The following is a 24,670-nucleotide window of genomic DNA, read 5'->3' as shown; positions in this document are numbered from 1 at the left end:
TCTAGAATATTTCCTTGCTAGAAGGGCTTCTATTACTTCAAGATCACTGTCTGAACTTTGGTCTAATTCATCTTCACTTTTTGACTGAGATTCCTTTTTCTTTTTGCCTTTCTCCTTGAGTGAAAGCTTGGCTTCAAATGCCGATTCAATGTTCTTGGAAGCTGGAACATAGTTGTCAAAGTTGTCTAGTTCAAATGTAGTTAATCTTCCAACTATGGCCTCTAGGTTTATCTTATGATTTGCTTCACATCTTCTTTCTTGAATTGCAGAAACTCTGATTGCATAAATGGGAAGTAGAGTTCTGAGAACTTTACTTATAACTATCTCTTCCTTGATATCTCCTCCAGATGCTTTGATTGCACTGACACATGTTTTGACTCTTTCAACATATTTTGCAATGTTTTCATCCTCTCTCATTCTCATTTGATCAAATTGTCCTCTCAGACTTTCTACTTTGGCTCTTCTAACATTATCATCTCCTCCATAGATCTCTTTGAACTTTTCCCACATTTCAAAAGCAGATTTGCAGTCCTTGATATCATCAAATTCTTCATAACTAAGAGCAGATGCTATATCTATCATCATAATGTTGTGGGTCTTCTTTTCAACAATATCATTGACAGATAGTGTACCAGTTGGTTCTGCATATTTTTCATCGAGGTATTTTAGTCCTGTGTCTCCAATAGAAGCTAGATGAAGTCTCATTAACCCTTGCCATACTGAGAAGTTGTTCCTCTTAAGTCTTGGAATTTCCCTTTTATAAGACATCCTGATCTTTGGCTTAGATCCTTGAAATCTTATCCTGCAAGCACCAAAAACTCTGAAACCAATTGTTGAAAATAGAGATGGAGTAATTGAGAGGGGAGGGGTGAATCAGTTACCACAAAAATAAATCTATAGATCCTTAGATGTTTTAAAATATAGTTGCTGCTGATACTTGGTAACCACACAAATAAATGCTAAAACTTGATAGATGTTCTGTTAACTTATTAAGCATTTAAAGTGATTAACATGCATGCATTTAAATGAAATAACATGAACACAAGAGACACCAGAATTAACGTGGAAACCCAATTTGGGAAAAACCACCAAGTAACTAGTCACAAATTTTCACTCTTTTGAAGTGAGCCCTGTTAGGAGCCAACCCTGTTAAAGGTTAGAAAACACACTGTTAGGTGTGACCTTGTTAGAGGATTTAATCACCTTGTAAGGAGTGGCCTTGTCAGAGGTCTTTAGAACAATTCAACTGAATTGTCACCTTGTTAGAGGATTTACAAAATGGCTGTTAAACCAACTCTATTAAGAGATTTTAAATCACTGTTACAATGATAAGAAAGCAACAATGAAGTGATCTGAAATATATGCAACTTATCTTTGCTGAATACAGATCTCTGTTCTGCTTCACTAGATCCTCACTGTTCGAATACAACTTTGCAGCTCCATAAGGATATCTAATCCTTCCACAACATTCGCTCATATATTCAATATTCACTCATTCCATTTTCATCCATACATTCGCACTCTTATGCATCCACACTCTTACATATACATGAATTCACAACTTGACCTTTCATATATACCTTACAGATTGTCAAGTCGGCTCAATTACAAGTTACAACAACTAAAAAATATTAAATCAGTCGGCTACAAACATTGCACAAAACAATTGAACTTAATTCTTTAGAACAATAAAATTCTTCGCTGCCCGACCCAGCTCAGTGACCACTGCTCCAGAATGGTTTCCCTAGTGTTAACCAAGTGAAGCTCGGTAAACACCGCAAACCTTGCAACTTCTTTTGGAGATCGAGTTAACTCGGTAAACACTGACCTTCCTTCGCTTACTGAGTGAGCTCAGTAAAAGCTAACTTTCTCTTCGATGATCGGGTGAACTCGGTAGTCATTGACTTTCCCTTTGTTAACCTTGGGAGCTCGGTTAACATTAACTTTCTGCTACAAAATCCTTTGATGCTCGAGTGAGCTCGGTAAGAGCTAACTTACTGTGTAATGTTCAGGAACGCTCGGTAGTCACTATAAATTGCTTTGCTAACCATCTGAGCTCGGTAGACATTGTCTAATGGCTGATATGACATTTGTGTAACATCAAAGACAATACACAATCAACAATTGTATCCAACACACACTACGTGATATAAACATTGATGTAAAAAAATTAACACAATCAAATCTAGAAATGACAACAATATTCTTATAGATTGTGGAATTCTAATAATTTTAATTCTACTAATGAAAAATCAGTATGCTTGAATAAAAAATCTATCAAAACCCTCAAGATAAGTGGTTGATAAGTCCATAAAATTCTTAAAATGATTGAGAATACAAGACAATGAAAATTGCCAACATTACATGCTTAGGAGAGTTTCTAAAAATTATTAGTAACACTCTTTAAAATATCAAGTTTTAATACCACTTTAATAAAAAATTATAAAATATATTACATAAATAAGACTTAACAAATATTTACATATAATCATAAGTATTTTATTTTTAGATTAATTATTATTATTGTTGAAATTAATTATTATTATATGTTAAGTGAAGGTAGATTCAAACTGAAGACCTCCCACATGAGAGACTCACAAATAACCGTGGCGTTTGTAGACTTTTGCCTATAATCTTAAGTATTTTATTCATTATTATAAGAAATAAATTATTAGGAACCACTACTATTCATGAAACATAGACTAACATTATTAAATCTTAATAGCAAACAAACATACAAAATTAATGACATACAGTGGTGAAAAAAAAGGCTAAAGGCTAGGGTCCCATGGAGGGGGCTTCCTTCAAAATAGAGCCGGTGGTTGTTGAGAGTTTTTTGGAATGTTTAAAAGTGAGTGGTCCCATGTATTGTGGTTTAAAAATTCTAGCTACTAAATTTGTGGAAGTTGAGAAGATTTTAAAAATTTAAAATATTTTAATAAATCCTTTATTTTTTAGTGGGAAATAATGAGCACATCTTGTCAGGTGGCATAACTTTTCCCTAAGAATGAGCATAACTTGTCACATCCCACCTTTTTTCACCCGTTCAATTTGAGAGGACTAAAAACATAAGCGCTACTATTTTGAAGGAAAAGATTTTAAATAATCTTCTGACCCCCAAAAAAATTTCTCATGGAACTTCTAATTTCTCATGGAACAATGAATTTGATTATCAAACTTCAGGAAAGGAGAGCCAAGTTAACCAAAACTTTGCAACTGACTAATTCTGCTTCTGACTCGGGAGGGTGACTGCATGGGTCCCATAGACTAATTTAGTCTCATGGATGTCATTAAAATCTATCATATCATATCATATCATTCCCTTAAAATAAGAGCCCAAGCACCTGACATGACAGGTTTTTTAATTAATATTTTTAAAAATAATTAATAAATTAAAAAACCTGTCAGGGCATTTTTTCGGCTATTTAGCCAAGGGTTGCAAAAAGCCCACCGGAAACCCCTGCAAACTCTTACGCACAGATATAGCTCTTTGCTAAAGCCCTGTTACGCTGCAATGTGTCACCTGGCACACTAATAGATCTGAGTCAGAGTGTGTACCTTGTTCGCGATGGAAGAATAATAGAGGAACATCAACCTTTTACATGATTGCGGAAAACAACGCCAATGGACAAGGATTCCACAGGCTTAACATCAGAGGCTGCGAGGACAGCGATTTCAAATGAATATATAATCTGTCCACATGCTAATAATCGGGAAGGTCCATCGTCAGGTTCAGCACAAGTTCAACACCAGGAAAATGTTAACGATTCTCTTCAATTACAGGCCAAAGAAGCAGAGCCGAGGGGTTCTATGCTGGGCGCTCGAGGCGGACCCCTTTTCATGCCCGGATTGGTCAGCCCCTATACAAGTATTCCACAATTTCAAGCATCCGTTACTCAACAGTTAACTGTAAGAATTATTCTCATACCTTTTGTTTTTCTAAATCTAATATATATACATATATACATACACACAGAGATATATACATATACATATACATATACATCACACTTCTGTTTTTCTAAACCTAGTTTATATCTATATATTTCATCACTTGAAGTATGTGTTATATGCATTTGCGATGAAAATGGCCGCAATTCAACCAATTATTCTATTTTCTTCCCCAGTTCTTCCTTTTACTACGCTGTTTAATGCGAATTATCATATCAGTAGTGCCCAGATAAAAATATCAAGGGAGTACGTAATTGCTACTATTTGTTAAAACAACAGTGAAAAACTAATGCTGCGCGCTTGGTGAGAGTGGTAAGGTGGATTGCGTAGTACGGGCGTTGATTGAAGATGGCCAATGCACGGGGATAGCTCACTGGTGCTATGTGCTTGGTTAGAGTGGTAAGATGGAGAGGTTAGCATACATTGTTGTTGATTAAAAGTGGCCAATGCACCTAGATAACCCATTTTTATCTGCTCACAAAATCATATGTAGCTAGGCAATCTCAATATTAACCTTCTGAATATATTCTTCATTATGGATCGGTCAAGTTTGATTCAAAATGACACATCTGGATTCTGACATGTCACATAAATCTGATATACTATGAAACATTACTTGTATGATAATGTATGAGCTAGAGAGCTCGAAACTCCATGGCTATGTGTTCTTGATCTGGAGTGGTCCTGGAAAGGTTTGTTTTCTGGATAATGCCATGCTTTACTTCTGTGAGTTACCTAGATTTAACACGTGCTAAGTGGATTATTCATATTCACTAGAGATGGCTTGTTGTCTACCACTACTTATGAAATATGGATGGAAACAGCACCTGTATTCAAATATGTATTATTCCTCACAGAATCTTTGCACTACTGTAATCATAAAAGTTCTCTTCTTTCCTCATGTTTGTTCTTGTCTGAATATCCAAAAGATCCGAACTAGTTTTCCTTTGGTCTTGAAAAATCACTACGTATAACCATAGAGAATGTGGTTGTCTAAATCTATTCCCTTTCAAAGCATAAAATGGTTAATAAAACATTGGTGTATTGTATTTCTAAGAAAGAGGCTACTATAATAGTCAAACTTAATGTTTAGCGATTCAATTTCCTCCATTTTGGAAAATATTCTCTTTGTATAGATCAATGATCACTACCTTTCGAGTTCTGTTTCATATCCACACAATTCCTTATATATGTTTTTATATCATGTCTTGCATGTTAATTAACAACAACTGAAAGGCCAAAGATTTGCTTATAAATGGCAAAATCCCTATCCATAATCAAAGTAGTGTTGCCACATGGTTAAATATTTTTGCCTCTAAGAGTTGGATTGAATTGCTTCTATCATTCTAGGCACTGATATATCGTAAATGTTATCTTATTTTGATCTGAACTCTTTTCTTCTGAATTCACTCATAGCTAAAAATCCTTCAATTCTATTCCAGCCAATATTCAACATGACAATGGCCATAGCAACTCTTCAAATCAGATGAAGTCTTAGCTTTAAATCTTGTTACTCAAGCAATGACCCACCTGTCTTAGGTTAGGTGTAATGAAGAAAAAGATGTCTCTGTGGTGCAGGAGCACCCTAGGGTTATTTGGAAAACCCTATCAATTTTGGCTTGTCAGACCTCTGACTGGTTTAGATGGTAATAAGGGCTATTTGAGAAGCCTAGTCTGAGTTTTGTTTTGATTTAGTGTGTTGAGTTTGTCTTGTGGCAAGTTTGGCCAAGAGTTGTTCAATTTGCACTATATGACAATTGTGCCAAATTTGGCTAAGTATGCAAAAAGTTGGTCTAAGTGCTAGGAGAGCATGTTTACAGTCTAGATAGGCTACAAATACCTTAAAACATGTTTATACACCTTTTTGGTGCAAGGAAGCATGATATGTGTAAAGTTGCTCATAGTTGCAAAAAGTTGTCAATGACAACTTTGCAACTTTGAAAAGTTGCTTAACAACTTTTGGCAAGAAAATGCAAAAATGTGCCAAATAGTTGGGAGCACTTTGAAATCAATTGAAACAGTTTGGGGACACTCATATAAACCTCCTCATGCATTGAGCATGGTTGGTTGCTTCACTTTGCAAAATTGAATATTGAAAAGCTTTACAGTTTACTACAAAACTGTGTATAGTCTCTTTGCAACTTGTGCATCTTGTATGATATGGATTGAAACTAATGATTTTCCACTGTAGATAGATAGTTTAGATTGTCTTCTTTCAGTTTTGTTTTGTGCAATAAAAATCCAAAGTTCATTGGCATTCTCTGGACCAAACTAGGGTTTGGGGAGAAAAATGGCTTCTTCTTAATTTTCCACCGTTGAATCTTGACGGCTTTTCAGGGATTGAAAGAGAAGCCAATGTACTATACAATGTTTTTGGTTTGGGCGTAGAAAATGCAGTCATTGAATTTTAAGGTCTTGCCCCAGGTGAGTTTGCTGATAACCTGACTAGGTGGATACATACATCAGATAGCTGATTCTTGCAGGAGGTGATTAGATGAATCAATCCAATGATTAAAGTATGTTGGCTGGAGACTAAACAAGGTGTCTCCATAGTTAGAAGGATAGTTGAATCCATTTAATCAAGTTTTGAAGCCTCAAACCTGTGGCTAGTTAGAGAAGCCTTGAAATAGCCTAGAAACCCTCATTTTTGTGTGAGGGCATGTACGAAACTCATGGAGGAATGAAACCTACAAAATCCTTTAGGGTTTTAAGAAGGGTATCTAAATTGGGCATTTGTTTGGAAAGCCCTTTGGAAGTTTGTGAGTCAAGCTTTAAAAACTAGAAATAGAGGGCTAATTGAGGCCTAAAAAGGCTACAAGGCCTAATTGAAGGACTAAAGAGACCGGTAAGCAAAAGAAGGATAGAAGTGAGCTTTTTGTACCTTGTTCAATGAACCAAGTGGAATTTCATGACCTCCACACCCCTGCAAGACACACTACATAACATTGAGGTTGGTTTACTTGAAAGCTAAGGTGAAGACTAAGTAAGGGTGAAGGCACTGTAATCTTGGTAGAACATCCTAGGAAGGGAGTTTGCAAGGTTGAGTTAGCTTGATTCTTGGGAGATCAAGAACTCATCAAGACTTCGTTGAGAACCTAGGATCATTGAGTAGGAGGCATAACTAGGGTGATTCTATTAATTTGGTATCAGAGCCCTAAAAGACTTGGGTTAGTTGGGCTATATGTTAGAACTAGAATCGACATGAGAAACCAGTATGGTAACTAATGTGGAGTTGGCCAAAATGGTCCTAGAACAGGAGGTGGAAGACAAACTCCTCAAGGAAATGTTGGCAGAGATTGAAATCAAGTTGGGTGAAGTCCAAGTGAAGACTGATGAAGTCAGTGAGAAGGTGAAATAAACCAAGCATAAGGGTAAAGAAATTTCAAAGGAAGATAAATTTCTTGAACCAAACCCTAGATTACTTGAAGAACCTTTCTTGAAGGCTTTGAAAGCATTAGGTGGTAAGGCTTTGGAAGGGATAACCCTGTTTAGTGGCAAGATGGAGCCAAATTTGGTGATGGAGTGGATAGAAGGGTTGGAAAACCAATTTGAGTGTGAGGGTGTTAGTGAGGCCCAAAAAGTTAAGGTTGCCAAGTGCAGGATGAGGGGAGCTACTTTGACTTGGTGGAATTTTGTATAGTCAAAAAGGGAAAACGAAGGTAATAATCAAATTGCCACTTGGAAAGGTATGGTGAACAAGATCAGAGAAACCTATCTACTAGAGGACTATGAGATTCAACTCCATAGGAAAAGACAGAACTTGAGACAGAAAGAGTTGAATTTAAATGCCTATACAAAGGAATTTCACAAATTATGCTTAAGGTCCAAGGTGTTGGAAGATGAAAGTATAAAATTTGCAAGGTATCTCAACGGTTTGAGGTGGAATATACAAGAATCAATGTTTTGAGCCCAAATACAATACATAATTGTTATTAGCAAGCACTTAAGGTTCAAGAAAAGAACAAAAAGAAGCATGAATCAAGTAGCAGAGGTAGAGGTAAGGGAAGAAGTTCAAATCAGTGGTCACAAATGAGAATCCAAACTCACAGAGCATAGTGGGGATTCTAGTAGCAGAGGTGGCTACAATAGAGGAAGGGGATCTAGCAACATTTATTGTTAGTGTTTTATAGCTTTAATTTTATAAACATAAATATTAAAATGTAAATACATTAAGGATTAAACTCTTTGTTATGAGTATATTGTTTAAAGTGTTAATAGTAATACTTAAATGAAATATATATATATATATATATATATATATATATATATATATATATATATATATATATATATATATATATATATAGGCAGATTTCAATATATGGTGTACGACAAGACCATCTAGGAATCGTGGGAGGCACATTTATATTTGGTATTAATAGAAAACCACCAGACATAAAGAGTTAACTATTTGTTATATATATATTATTTGTTATATATATATTTGGTATTAATAGAAAATCGCTAGACATAAAGAGTTAATTATTTGTTATATATATATATATATAACAAAAAAATAAAAATATAAAACAAATAATACGTACCTCCATTTTGTATTCAAGAATGAATAAGTATTCGAGAATAAGTATTCCTATTTCCATATTTATATTCCCAATAATATAAACCATAACAAGGAAAACTTTTGATTATTAGACAAGTACTTCAAAAAATTTAGTTCAAATTGCATGTCCAAAATAAATAGCAGCAATTAGACCAAAAATAAAATAAAATTGGAAACTAAAATAAAATAAAATTGGAAACTGGGCGGCATGCACAAGAAGATTAGAAGTTTCGTTGCATTTATTGATCGGTTCTCCACAAGAGTAGATCATTTGACCAGTGGCTAAGTAGCCAACTGAATTCATTATATTGGATTTTTAAATAAAATAAAATAATACAAAAGCATTGCAAATCAATGTACTTGCTTAAATGGCAAAGGGAACATACATGTTTCGAATGGTTTTCTTTCTAACAAAGTCTGGTAAGTTAATATAAAAGAAGGCATTTGGTAATATTCGTTATATATATAAAACAAATAGTTAACTCTTTATGTCTGGCGGTTTTCTATTAATACCAAATATAAATGTGCCTCCCGCGATTCCTGGATGGTCTTGTTGTACACGATATATTGAAATCTGCCTTGACTATGCTTTGACAGGGATATTGTCTTATACCAATCAGGGATAACAACTTATCTTAGGTTGGACGCTAATAATGATTGAGGTATTGTTTGGAGGGGAGAGACATGTCAACAAATGGATGTGTCTCCCACGTAGGACATGTCCATTCATGGATGTGTGTAACATCCCATTTCCCCAGGTCTAAATTAACATCTAACATACTCAAAGAAAACAGTTATTACTTCGTTTTATGGGAAGACAGTTATATTATTCATGTTCATGTGAATAAGATTTACCGTTAAAATTAGATAAACAAAATTTCTTAACTATAAACTTGAAACAACGTCAAATGAAATTACTACAAAAACTGAAAACCACATACCTCAGAAAAACTGAGATCGAAATCAAACTAGGGATGCTTCTACAACCACCAAGGTTAGTCCACAAATACCAATATGACAATATCATAGGACAACTATCATCTAAAATCCGCTATCTCAAAATCAAATAATGATTACAATTAAAAAAACCACTATATTTAAAATTAGGGCATCACATACCACTGTTTCAATTCGGGCATCGTTTACCAGCAGTTCATTTAGGGCTTCCAATACCACGGGTTCAATTGAGGCTTCCGATACCATTGATTCAAATAGGGCTTTCGATACCACAGATTCAATTAGGGCTTCCAATACCACGGGTTCAATTAGGGCTTCCAATACCACTGTATCTTTTAGGGTTCCAATCTTCTCTCAATCAATTAGGACTTCAGATTCCTTTCCTTTCGATTACTTAACTGTGACAGTATCTCAAGATCAGAACATATACTTATATTCGTTATTCATATAAATGAAAAACAATCCATAAAATCTATCTCTTGCATCTAAGTGAAATAATGAAATAACTCAATCATAAAGGTGTCAATACCTGTTTCTGATAAATAATTGAATGCATAGCTTATCTCTGTTTGACTCATGTCCGACATCTTGAGTGAGGTGAAACATTGTCAAGGGCTTAACCACCCAACCTCGGACCACAACATATCCCCACACGATCTCTAACGAGAAAGGCCCTCGCTACCCGAAATTGACAGGGAACATCTTACCATCCACTGGGCATCATGATATATAACACGCCATACGACTTGGCAGCAGGAGATCACCATAATAGGAATATGCATGAGCTATTAATTAATTCATATTAAATGATAAATATTGAAATGTCATAACTGATACTGGTTCATATTATTGATGATTCCTTTCTCATACCTCATCACCCATCTTCTCGGCTACACAGCCGGGTGAGTCCCAGGTATCTGAAATTCTCAGAGCAGACGACTCTAACAATTATTCAAGAAGATTACATACAATCATTATTTCACATTTTGTGATTATATTCTTTAAAGATCTCAAAATTGACAACATTCTTTCTGAGTGAAACATGCATAAGCTCTAGAAATGTTTTATGTATCATTTTTATGAATACTGATGCCAACCTCATTTTGTTGGTTCTCTTCACCTCCTCACCCTATTCAGGCCTCCAAGCTGGTGATTCCTAGGTGTTATCAGATTAAAGATCACAACGATATTTTACAACTTTACCACATACTGGCATCTTTGCCTGGTGAATTCCTTGGTGTTCACTTAATGAGATATTTATAGATGCCAATCAGGTTGTAATGGTTAAATACTGGAATGTTATCCTCTTGTCTTGAATCATAAAAGAACTCAGAGATATTATCTTTTCTCATATAAAAAAATTACGGTAACTTAAAATCAGAATATGGGAGGTATCATACTTATTATCTGTATTATGTTTTTCAAATAGAAATGAAAGAGATATGATACACTTGTTATTTGAAATAGAGACATAGCATCCTATGCTATTTCTATGAAACCCGATGAACATAGATGTCAATTAAGGAGCAATTTCATATTTATTACCAACCAGGATAGGAATGAAAAACGGTTTGTGGAATGTATTGGAACTCTTACATAACTCTGCCCGATTAACTAAGTAGCTTGGTGTGTTGGATGAGTTCGCCAACCTTAGTTGAGACCCATGACAAGACCACTCAGCCGTATGCACAGTATAATTGCTATCGAGTTGTCTCTGCAAGTTAAATTGATTGCTAACAGGCAGGGTTCAAATGTTTGAAAGGCTTATATGCCGAGAGCAAGGATGAATGCCGATATACGTTTAAAGGTTTCATAATATAGACTTGAGCTAGACCTTACAGCTTCCTTCAATTACAAGATCTATTTGAATTCCCAAGAAGTTTATATGAATTCCAATTATAAAATCGACCATGAAGAGAGAAAAGGAATAAAAGAAAAATAAGAAGTTGGAAAGAAGAATTGGAAGATTAAAATTCAAAGATTATAATAATACAATTATTATAATTCGAACATTATTATAATGTACAACTATTAAATTATTAAATGATAATGGTGCCAAATCATTTTTATATTTAAATGCACGTAATTAAATATTTATTAAAAATAATATGACGAAAGATAAATTAAAATCCTTTTAAGATACGTTTTATATTTAACTAAATTTATTTAATTAAATTATTAAATAACTCATGCGAGTTCCGCAGATGTATTCTATTTCAAATTGCTAGGTCCTTTACCCATTTGCCCAGTGATGGTGATGCCCTGCCTAATTCTTTTTTGACAATGCTTCCACCCCTTCGACATGCTCCCTGCAAGGAATTTTTACGTAATTAAATAATAAATTATTTAATCATAAATAATCATAATAGTTAACCTTTCATCTTAATTCCATGAATTCGCGATTAACGATCAACTAACATGTCATCTTTACTTGAAATCATAACGACCAACTATCTTACCATTTTGCCAGATTATATCAAATTAAACTGCCAACTAACTTCATGCGAACCTCAAGGGCTATATTTCAAGCTAGGTCAAAAATTGGGATGTAACATACCATTCCCCTTGTGGTTCATCATCCTCGATGAACTTGAAATTGCAACGAATATTATAGAGGAGTATTTTAAAATTGGAATGTAACATACCATTCTCCTTGTGGTTCATTGTCCTCGATGACCTCTGCAATTTAAACACTGAGTTCTCCTTACCATTCTTGTGGTCATCTTAGCTTAATTGAGTTGATTCTATTCTGTATCCCTGTCATACTCATGTAGACACTTACCATATCATTAGTTTGATTCCATATTGATATCTTCATTTAAGAGAATTTTCAGGGTTCAATGATTGGAAGTAAGATAAACATTCCAAATTGAAATTTAACAAGTTCTCGGTCTTAATTTAAATCACTTATACATACCATTTGGCATAAGGCACTTATTAATGGGTAGATCATCTTGGTAAACTTACAGATCACCTGAAAAAAGATTATTAGATCCATGTTTTTCCATTTACGTAATCTTGGCCTCTTTGCCCATCTTATGACAATAGCATTTCATTATAATAATCATCAAATATACACTTCATCTCCAAAGTAATATACAACAACTCAATATATAAAGTCAACATTGCATGTGTATTATACATGTACAGTAGTGTGTCAAAGGGTAAAAACATGATATACTATGCAAGATCATCAAATCAAGATCATAACATCTGAAACAATTCATCAGATTCTTATCGAGTATTCTCATCATTTATCTGCAAATATTTGGAAATTCATCTTTTCTATTTCTATGATTTAGGCTTCCATGCCCATTTCGTACAAGTTTACAACTGTAAACAAGTATTGACAGTTCCAGTTATGCAAGTGTGTTTACTCTTTACTAGAGCACATAATGATCTTGTCGTTTAACCAACATCAGAAAGGATCATGGTTCACAGTTTTGTTTTCATTCAGTTCAAGTTCAAATAGGTAACAATTTATTTTTGTCATTAATTTGGGTCGACAAACCCGATCATGACAGATTTAGATAACATTTTATCAAAATTATATAAATTGTGTTTGGATTGCGCAAGCCTCGGCATTTGGACCCATTTTAATCTTTTCATTCTTGACAAAGAATGGCCCTCCCACCAAGGATAAGGCATATACATCATTCTGGTCCTGCCATCTGAGTATTCAGGTGGGTTGAAGTCCCAATAGTTATTCGACAAAATAACTGAAGCGTTTGGACAATCAACAAAGATCAATTGTTTCGACAAATCTGCCTAATTGAAGTCCCAACAGTTATTTGACAAAATAATTGAAGCGTCTGGACAACCTAATTCCACCCTGGCCAAGGATTTCAAAATTTGGGTTGACAAACCCAATCTCCGCCACTCAACTTGCCAATCCTTTTTATCTTTTAAATAGTTTATACATTTGTCCACTTTATATCATTTCAGCCTTCCTAGCTATTCTGAATGATTTTTCCAGTGTGTTTTTCCAAGTTCTAATTGCAATATCTGTTATGCAAAATAAATCTTTTTCAACATTTATATTTTTTAGTTTTCTCAGGAATAGTGTGGGACCCAAGGTTTCAACGTTGAACCCAGTGCTCTGATACCATATGTAACATCCCGTTTTCCCTGGGTCTAAATTAACATCTAACATACTCAAAGAAAACAATTATTACTTCGTTTCGTGGGAAGACAATTATATTATTCATGTTCATGTGAATAAGATTTATTGTTAAAATCAGATAGACAAAATTTCTTAACTATAAACTTGAAATACCATCAAATGAAATTACTACAGAAACTGAAAACACATACCTCGAAAAAACTGAGATCGAAATCAAACTAGGGATGCTTCTGCAACCACTAGGGTTAGTCCACAAATACCAATATGACAATATCACAAGACGACTATCACCTAAAATCCGCTATCTCAAAATCAAATGATGATTACAATTAAAAAAACTACTATATTTAAAATTAGGGCATCACATACCACTATTTCAATTAGGGCATCGTTTACCATCAGTTCATTTAGGGCTTCCAATACCACGGGTTCAAATAGGGCTTCCGATACCACGGGTTTAAATAGGGCTTCCAATACCACAGGTTCAAATAGGGCTTCTGATACCACAGATTCAATTAGGGCTTCCAATACTACGGGTTCAATTAGGGGTTCCAATACCACTGTATCTTTTAGGGTTCCAATCATCTCTCAATCTATTAGGACTTCGGATTCCTTTCCTTCTAATTATTTAATTGTGACAGTATCTCAAGATTAGAACATATACTTATATTCGTTATTCTTATAAATGAAAAACAATCCATAAAATCTATCTCTTGCATCTAAGTGAAATAATTAAATAACTCAATCAATCTTACCTTCTTGTATATTAATCATAAAAGTGTTAATACTTGTTTTTGATAAATAATTGAATGCATAGCTTATCTCTGTCTCACTCATGTTTGACATCTTGAATGATGTGAAACATTGTCAGGGGCTTAACCACCCAACCTTAGACCACAACATATCCCCACACGATCTCTAACGAGAAACGCCCTCCCTACCTGGAATTGACAGGGAACATCTTACCATCCACTGGGCATCATGATATATAACACACCATACGATTTGGCAGCAGGAGATCACCATAACAGGAATATGCATGAGCTATTAATTAATTCATATTAAATGATAAATATTGAAATGTCATAACTGATAGTGGTTCATATTATTGATGATTCCTTTCTCACACCTCATCACCCATCTTCTCGGCTACACAACCGGGTGAGTTCCAGGTATCCGGAATTCTCAGAGCAGATGGCTCTAACAATTATTCAAGAAGATTACATACAATCATTATTTCACATTCTGTGATTATATTCTTTAAAGATCTCAAAATTGACAACATTCTTCCTGAGTGAAACATGCATAAGCTCTAGAAATGTTTTATGTATCATTTTTATGAATACTGATGTCAACCTCATTTTGTCGGTTATCTTCACCTCCTCACCCCATTCAGGCCTCCAAGCTGGTGATTCCTAGGTCTTATCAGATTAAAGATCACAACAATATTTTACAACTTCTTCACCACGTACTGGCATCTTCACCTGGTGAATTCCTTGGTGTTCACTTAATGAGATATTTATAGATGCCAATCAGGCTGTAATGGTTAAATACTGGAATGTTATCCTCTTGTCTTGAATCATAAAAGAACTCAGAGATATTATCTTTTCTCATATAAAGAAATTACGACAACTTAAAATCAGAATATGGGAGGCATCAGACTTATTATTTGTATTATGTTTTTCAAATAGAAATGAAAGAGATATGATACACTTGTTATTTGAAACAAAGACATAGCATCCTATGCTATTTCTATGAAACCCGATGAACATAGACGTCAACTAAGGAGCAATTTCATATTCATTACCAACCAGGATAGGAATGAAAAATGGTTTGTGGAATGTATTGGAACTCTTACATGACTCTGCCCGATTAACTAAGTAGCTTGGTGTGTTGGATGAGTTCGCCAACCTTAGCTGAGACCCGCGGCAAGACCACTCAGCCGTATGCACAGTATAACTGCTATCGGGTTGTCTCTGCAAGTTAAATTGATAACCTAACAGGGAGGGTTCGAATGTTTGAAAGGCTTGAAAGCCGAGAGCAAGGATGAATGCTGAGAGCAAGAGTGAATGCCGATATACGTTTAATGGTTTCATATTATAGACTTGAGCCAGACTTTACGGCTTCCTTCAGTTACAAGATCTATTCGAATTCCCAAGAAGTTTATATGAATTCCAGTTACAAAATCGACCATGACGAGAGAAAAGGAATAAAAGAAAAATAAGAATTTGGAAAGAAGAATTGGAAGATTAAAATTCGAAGATTATAATAATACAATTATTATAATTCGAACATTATAATAATGTACAACTATTAAATTATTAAATGATAATGGTGCCAAATCATTTTTATATTTAAATGCACGTAATTAAATATTTATTAAAAATAATATGATGAAAGATAAATTAAAATCCTTTAAGATACATTGTATATTTAAGTAAATTTATTTAATTAAATTATTAAATAACTCATGCGAGTCCTGCAGATGTATTCTATTTCAAATCGCTAGGTCCTTTACCCATTTGCCCAGTGAGGGTGATGCCCTGCCTAATTCTTTTCTGACAATGCTTCCACCTCTTCGACATGCTCCCTACAAGGAATTTCTACGTAATTAAATTATAAATTATTTAATCATAAATAATCATAACAGTTAACCTTTCATCTTAATTCCATGAATTTGCGATTAACGATCAACTAACATGTCATCTTCACTTGAAATCATAACGACCAACTATCTTACCATTTCACCAGATTATATCAAATTAAAGTGCCAACTAACTTCATGCGAACCTCAACGGCTATAGTTCAAGCTAGGTCAAAAATTGGGATGTAACAACATGTCCCTCAAGAAAATGCTTCACTCCCTATTTAAATGTAGATATATGCAGATTTAACAGAAGTGAAAATCGAAAAAAAAAAAATCACTTAATAAGTTTGCTTTGTGGAATCTTGACTACCGATTGGAGATAGAGGATATTTGTCACATTAAATAAGTTGAAAACTTATATATATTTATTAAATACAATTTATTTCAGAAGATCTCTATTTGCATTATATAAGTGAATACAAAGAGCATAGAACTTTTGCATATATTCAACAATTTGAATCAAAACTTTATATATGAATCTGATCACAAAAATCAACATGGTATCAGAGAAGGTCTGAAGAAAAGATCAGATCAAATTGTTTTATAACTTTTGTTGAAAAATCATTACACTATTTCAAGATGGTAAACATCATGAGACTCAAAGATAGGCTTGAAGGTGCTTCAGATTTTGAAGCTTGGAAATTATAAATGATGCTAATTCTGAAAAAGTAGGACCTAATAACTATAGTGAGTTCTCCTAAACCTAAGTAAGACAATGAAAATAGTCAGCGGGAAAAGGAGAATATGAGAGCAAAGGAGTTATTGATGGATGGTGTGAAAAATCATTTATTACTTATTAGCTCAAAGTTGGACTCTGCATATGATATGCTAAAACCACTAGAGTACATGTTTGTAATTAACAACACTAGTAGGTGTCTTACTCTAAAGAATCAACTTTCTAATATAAAAATGAATAAAGGAGAAACCATCACCTCATACTTTATGAGGATAACGAAATTAAGAAACCAACTCTTATCTATTGATCACATCTATGATAATAAGGAGTTAACTATGGTAACATTAAACAGACTCCCTGCTTCATGGGAAAATTCTAGACAATGAGTATGTTCTCGTTCCAAACTCCCTAAATTTCATTGACTAATAGACTGCATTCAAGAAGAGTGTAATCTAATATCTAGAGGAATCAGTGATGGATCCAAAAATGAAGACATTCAGATTCTCACCACTAAATTAAAAAGGAAAAAAAGGCAAGTACTCTAATAATAAACAATCGCACAAGAGACAAAGAGACTACTCCAAAGTACAATGTTATAGATGCGGCAACTATGGGCACACTACAATAATATGTGCTGACAAACTTAAACATCAAGCTTACTTCACTGAAGTTAGTAATCCAAACTTGGACTCAGAGAATTCTTTATTCTAAAGAAATATCCATAAAATTAATGTAATATTGGTTTAAGAGGGAGTTCACAATCATTTGCTATCCACACCAAGCCTATGAAAATGGAACCATCCAATGCTATAGGTGACTGGGATATTCAATATCGATAACAAGGTAGAAAGTGCTGTCATACTTTGTATTGTTGACAGGCTTGTTTACTGCTGATGTGTTTTGCAGGGTGGTGAACTCTTTCCTACTATAGACGATGATGGAATGTCTTTTTTCCTGCGATGACTTTTTTTGCCTTTTATTCCTGTTCTCTGAGTATGCTGATTTGTCTAGTATCATTGCTAATGATTGGTTTGGCTTCTCCTTTTCTTATTTGTCTAGTCCATTTTTGTGTTTTCTTTCTTCCTAATTTTTGCACTCGAAATAATACTTGAATGGTGATTTATATCCTTTTTTGGTTGACTGACGGGTGCAATGTCAGAAGATGTGTCTCTTCTGTTGCACCTCTTCATTAGACCATCGTATCAGTTTACCGATCAGTTCCTTAATGTTGTGTGTTCATTTCTTGTGCTTAACGTTCACTTTCTTCTCTCCCTGTATCTTCTCCTAGGTTCATAGTTTGAGTCTTATCTTTGTGTGGTCAAGGGAAGTTGTGAATCCAAGGAATCATGGCAGAATAGGCTGGCATTTTAGACGTAGTTTATTAATATATTACTATTTGTTTATTTACTTATTATCATATTCTAAGTCATTCAAAGGAAGATAATGATTTATAAGCGATTGTTATTTGTAACATTGCTTTAGAAATAAGTTTCTGAATATTCAATGGAAGCAACAATGTATCACTTAGTAACTTAAAAATTTGATAATTAATATTCATGTATTATTTAATAATTATTTACTTGTTATCTAATAATTCTTTATTTATTGATTAATACTCATCTATTCAATATTTAGTATTTATATATTTAAGTAATTACTCAATTAATTAATTATATATGCAATCAATTGATTGATTTAATTATTAAATACTTACTGCATAGGGGATATCACAATAAATGTCCTTCCACTTAATTGAAGTTTGCCAAATGGAAATTAGTTTTAGCATGTCCTATTGGTTATACTCTAAGAAGGTTTTTGTTTGCTGACATAAGTAGTATAACCATCAGAATTGCCCAATTATTGCCTTCTATCCTTTTAACGAGAATTGAAACATAATATTTTTTAGTTTTTACCATTTGGTGAGATGAAGGAATATGTAGATGCACTTGCAATGATCTAGATGGCTTTGTGCATGTCATTCTGAATTCTTCTATTCGCTTTCTTATCAGTATGTTTTTTGCCATTTTTTCATGGTAAATTGATTGAGAGGGCTAATAAGTTCATGAATGATTGCAGAGACTTCATGAAGAGCTGCATGATGACTTGATTGATATTGAGGAGTTTGATGTTTCGTGAGTTAGTTTCTATCATTCTCTTGAATTTTTTGTTGATTTTTATTGCAACTAGATTTAGGCCTCTAGTTTGAAATTAACTTTGAATCTGTTCGGAGTAATATGGTAGCTATTTAAAATTTGAAATCTTCATCTATTTTTCCATCCAGCATCCAATGTTTATGAGGGCCTTCCTTTTATGGCATGTTACTTGTTTTTCTCCTTTAAAGTTAGAGTGTGGTTTGATCTGTTGAGTCGGCAAACTGCTGTTCCACAATCTTAAACCTCTTCTTACCTTTAGGGTGTTGGATTTCTGAGCAAGAAGGTAAAAGAAGGCTCATCAATAGGCTAAGGAGGATTAATGGCTGATTGACGAGAATGTGTAGTCTTTCCTACACTTTGGGCTCAAATAAACTCGAGGTATACGTTAAAGCAATTTTATTCAAATAAAATGTAGAATGACTATGCCAATCAATAGTTATACCCTATGCACATTTGATCCCCATTATTGGTCACTAAGTCAAAAACTAATGAGCTGCATAAACATCTTGTATATTTGATAAAACACGTTGCATATTTACCTATTTATGACAGCAATATTATAATCCATAAAGATGATTTCATTTGATATGACATACGCAGTAGCAAGGTGCGGACATGCACGACATTATTCTTTGATGATTTAATTGTTTGGTTTGCTTAAGCTTGTTGCCTGGTTTATACTGAATCGTGAATGTCTATATTTTATCTACTACTCATAATAGGCATAGAGGGTGTCTAAATGAACAACAAAGAGGAAGGATATAAATTATAATGGTCCCTTTTAGGAGTAGTAGATAAAATAGAGGGTGCTGAACAACAATGGGGAAGGATATAAATGGCCCTGTTTTAATGGGAACAATTATTTGGCCATTAGTTTTATTTTCGAAAGTTTTATGGGTTAGCTAAGTGACATTGGAAAAGAGAGTAATTTAAACAATTAAGTTTTCAAAACCATAGTTGGAAAATGCGCTAAGGCCTGAATTTTTTTTGGGAAAAACTCTGCTAGTGTTTGGCAACAAACTCGCGAAGTTCAAAAATTGCATAAAATTTAACTAAAATACATTTTTTTGCAAATTCAATGATAATATGCATCCAACGAGTGAATAAATTAGAACACAAAAGAAACAAGCTTAGTCTAGATATATTTAAACACAAAGTGGATGCAAAATTGTATTCTCCTGAGGAATGGGGCTAGAAGCACAATGGTAAATTCATAATGTAAAACTAAAAGTAAGTACATGTACAATTACATCTTCCTCTTCCCAATTCTAGTAAAGACTAAGGGAGAGGTAGAACTAGAGGGTCTAGTCCTAGAAGCATATATTGGGCATGACTGTGCCTCCTTGCTCGGTATGTCTGACTCAGTCCATGTCTCATCCCCCATACTACATGTAGCTTTGCTTTTGGCTTCTTTTGATACTAGTAATGACTACACATTCAACTCAGTGCTATTCAGTGTGAAATTGAATCCGCTCCCTCCTCCATAGTCCGCCTCTCCAAATCATGGATGCCATCCTCTTCAAAAACCACCTCCAATCCCCTTAAAATCTGCCTCAAATCCGCTTCAAATCGATAGAAATCAGTTTGCATGCGTTTGGAAGACCATTTTCCCCCTCTAAGCAAAATACAAGTGATGCAATGAGAAATGAAATTAATTTGGGCCTTTTTTGTCTTTAAGTGCTGTTTACAACTACGACCGAGTTTTTGGTGCCAGTAAAAGTCATAAAAAATCATCAAGCTAGAAAAGTAGGCCAGTCTTTTCGGCAAGTACTTTGCTAGTAGTACAAATATGGGCAAAACAACTTATGTTCAATTATTAAAAAAGTAACTCTAAGTTGTGCAAAAAAGTGGCGCTGGGCTCAATGGGAGAAAAGGTGAACATTTGCTTCCACACTTAAAATTGTTTATGTTAATTAAAGTGGAATAAGGAGCAAAAAGTATTACAATAATAGATAAGACGTCTATTATTAGTTAATGGTTATCTTGTAAATATCTTTAGCTTTAGTTTGCTTTCGTTTTTTGCTTCCTCTCGAATAGAATGTTTCTATTCTTTACGATCGTTTCCTAAGGAAACATCGTCTCTTCCTTTTGTATAAATTGACCTCTCGGTCTCTGTTATTAATAAGCAAGTATTTACCAATTACCTCGTAATATGGTATCAGAGCTAAATACTTAAATTTTTTCGGAAAAATTTATAATTTCTTCTTGAAATTATTTGTTTAAATTTTTCCAAAATTATTTCAGTTAAATTCTCCAAAACCCACCTAGGGTTTTCTGCTTGGAGAAATTCCCGAATTACGGGTTTGCAAATTGCATGAAAATCGTGGTCGTTTTGTACCATTCTTAGCTGGTATCTAAAAATCGCGATTTCTTTTGCCTAACATCTTCTGCAAATCGCGTTTTTTTATTGGTATTTTTTACCATGGATTGTCTGGTCCTTCAGACTCACGGCTCTGTGTTTGGTGAAAATCGTGGCTTCTCTCTTCAGCAAGCTCACGTGGTATCAGTCGCGGCTCTGCGTTTTTTTTTTACAAACCTTTGCAAATCTGCCATCATTTGGAGGTCACACTTTGTCTTGCAACATCTCAGTCTCTAATCATTTGCTGGGAAGCAGATTCGACCATTTTTCATCAAGAAATCTGAAGTTTTTTCAAGTTTTTTTCAGCTAGGGCCTTTTTTTTTCGAAACCCTAATTTTTGGGGTCGAAAAAATTTTTGTTTGTAGATTCTTGGTGGGTTTTTCGAGAGCTCAACTGGGTTGTTGTCTGTTTTATCTGGGTGCCTCGATTTTTGAGCCAACGGATTCAGAAAATGACAGCAAATTCCTTTTGGGTTTTTTGAGCTCTCTTCTGGGTCATTCTCTGATTCTTCTGGGTCTTCCGTATTTTTGCCTCGAAGAACGTGCCTTCACAGATTTTCACAGTTTTTCATTGAAAAACGTGCCATGGCATCTCTGACAAATATTCTGCTCGAGCATAATTCCAAATTCAATGGTCGCAGTTATGGAACCTGGAAGCAGCGCATCATCGCAATCTTCGAATATCGAAACACCGATCAACTTGTTCTGAGTGTTACGCAGCGTCCGACTTCTCCGGGTCCTGATCAAGATACATGGGATCTGAATAATCGAGAGGCAGTAATGCTTCTCAAATTATCCGTAGCTGATGACCAGCTTTCTCAGATTCCATCCGGCAAGACAGCGGCCGAAATCTGGACACATCTCAAAGGTCTTCATGAGACTTCCGACAAGAGCAGAGCCTTCTTTCTGAAAAACACTCTGTTTTCTATTGTCATGGATGAGCGCACCTCGCTCCAGGCACACCTGAATCGGATTCAGGAAATCCGTGATCAGTTACTTGCCATCGGTCGCAAGATGGAGGAAGAGGATATTGTGGTAATCACTCTTCGGAGTTTACCAAATTCCTATGAGTATTTTATCGAGACTCTCAACATCACATCTACTGGTGTTGATCTAAAGTTCACTAATCTCTGCACCCTGCTACTTCAGCAAGATCGGTGGAAACAACAGTTCGGTAGCAGCTCCAGTTCCACCTCCACTGAGCAAGCCTTTGCTGCGAAATCCTTTCAGAAGGATAAGGGCAAGTTTCAGCAATCATCTCCGCAGAAGTCTTCTGCTCCAGCATCCGATGGTACCAAAAAAGAACATATAATGCAACTATTGCCACAAGTATGGTCACATGAAGGTTGCATGTCGGAAACGCTTAGCTGCCCAGTCTAAGCAATCAGGTTCGCAACCCAAAGCGAACAATGCAAAGCACACTGAGCAGGCGAAATCTGCCTTTTATGCCTTCATGGCTAAAAGACCCGCAGATCATGTGCAGTCATCTGCCTGGCACATTGATTCAGGTGCCTCTCGACATTTCACTCACCGCAGAGACTGGTTTATTGACTACCAGCCTTATTCAAATTCTGTTATCTTTGGTGGTGGAGAAGAGTACACGGTTGTTGGTAAAGGCAACATTCAAATTCAGTCTGTTGGGAGGAAGCTCATATTCCTTGATGTGTACTACGTTCCAGGGATGGAACTAAATCTACTCTCGGTCAGTCAGTTGCTGCGACATTCTCCACACTTGGTAGTCACCTTTAGTTCACATCAGTGCACCATCACTGATCGGGCGACTAAGTCTACTATTGCAGTTGGTCTTGAGGATCATGTTCTTTTCAGACTTACTGATTCTGGTGATTCTCAGGACTTAGCTATGGCTGCTCGGCGATCTTCCATCAGCACACTTTGGCATCAGCGATATGGGCACTTAAATGTGCATTATCTCTCACAACTTGCTCGGGATGAGCTTGTTCTTGGTTTGCCAGAGATTCAAACCCAACACCTTGGAGTTTGTGACGCATGTCAGGCTGGGGAGCAACATCGCACACCTTTCCTCAGTGGCGATTCTTGGCGAGCTTCTCAAGTATTTCAGCTTGTTCATGCTGATATCTGCGGCCCTATGGCCACTCCTTCTGTTCTTGGGTACAGGTATTTTCTGCTGTTTGTAGATGATTTCTGTAGAAAAATGTGGGTGTATTTCCTTAAAAAGAAATCCGATGCATTTATTGTATTTCAGAAGTTTAAACCCTTACTTGAAAAAGAGTCTAGGAAATCTATTATTACTCTTAGATCAGACAATGGGGGGGAATTTTGTTCTAATGTTTTCTCCAGCTTCTTGGATACACATGGCATCCAACGCCAGTTCACCACACCCCACACGCCACAACAGAATAGTGTAGTTGAACGTCGGAACAGGACAATCACCGAGATGGCTCGTTCCATGTTCGAACACAGACATGTTCCGAAGCGTTTTTTGGTAGAAGCAGTTAACACTGCAGTTTATCTGTTGCACCGGTCACCCACAGTGGCGGTCAAAGGTAAAACTCCGGAAGAGGCCTGGTCAGGTCGCAAGCCCAGAATCAGTCACCTGAAGGTTTTTGGCTCTCTTGCTTTTGTTTGGATCCCTGATGCTTCACGCACCAGGTTGGATGCCAAGAGTCAGAAACTGATGCTTGCTGGATATAACAGTCTTCACAAAGCCTACCACCTTATTGATGTTGAGACATCTCGTCTCATATACAGCCACGATGTAGTCTTTGATGAGCAGCGAGGACCATTCATGCCTGTTTCTCCTGTTCTTGATCCAACAGACCAGCCTATGCAGGTTCATGATTTGGGAGTTCGACTTCCATTAGGTCCACCTGATGGGAGGGCTCTAGTAGCTCCTACAGCTCCAGTCCTGCCAGTGATACCTGTATAGCCACCTCCGGCTTCTCCTGCAGGATCACCTCGTTTTGAAGATGCTTCACCTGAGTTTGATCCAGATTCTTCTGATCAGGATCCTGCTGATCAAGCATCTCCTAGTACTACTGTTGGTCATTCTCCTCTCCGGCCTAAGTGGTGGGCTAAGACACTTGCTGATCTTCATGATGATGAGCTCATTGATGGGAGAACTACTCGGAAAAAGAGCAAAACTATAAATTCTGTTAACTTTGCTCTTATGGCCAACATTCACAGTGTGTTTGAACCTCAAACATATTCCGAGGCTAAAGGAATTCCAGAGTGGGAACATGCCATGCAATCTGAACACCAGAGC

At 35.5% G+C, this 24,670-nt stretch overlaps 1 protein-coding gene across 1 annotated transcript in view; it reads left to right on the top strand.

Annotated features, from left to right (window-relative positions):
* The first annotated feature begins 3,417 nt into the window (after window positions 1-3,417).
* SRD2 (snRNA activating complex family protein) overlaps window positions 3,418-24,670 on the top strand; it is a 123,976-nt gene continuing 102,723 nt past the window's right edge. Inside the window, exons 1-2 of the mRNA XM_089822418.1 lie at window positions 3,418-3,909; window positions 18,992-19,047. Of these exons, the coding sequence (XP_089678544.1) occupies window positions 3,625-3,909; window positions 18,992-19,047 (341 nt within the window). The 5' untranslated portion in view covers window positions 3,418-3,624. The remainder of the gene's footprint in view (window positions 3,910-18,991; window positions 19,048-24,670) is intronic.

The sequence above is a fragment of the Cupressus sempervirens genome, chromosome 3 (genome assembly GCF_028749045.1).
Source record: "Cupressus sempervirens isolate cs-2001-9-10 chromosome 3, ASM2874904v1, whole genome shotgun sequence".
NCBI lineage: Eukaryota > Viridiplantae > Streptophyta > Pinopsida > Cupressales > Cupressaceae > Cupressus > Cupressus sempervirens.
This window is presented reverse-complemented; position numbering and strand designations above follow the sequence as displayed.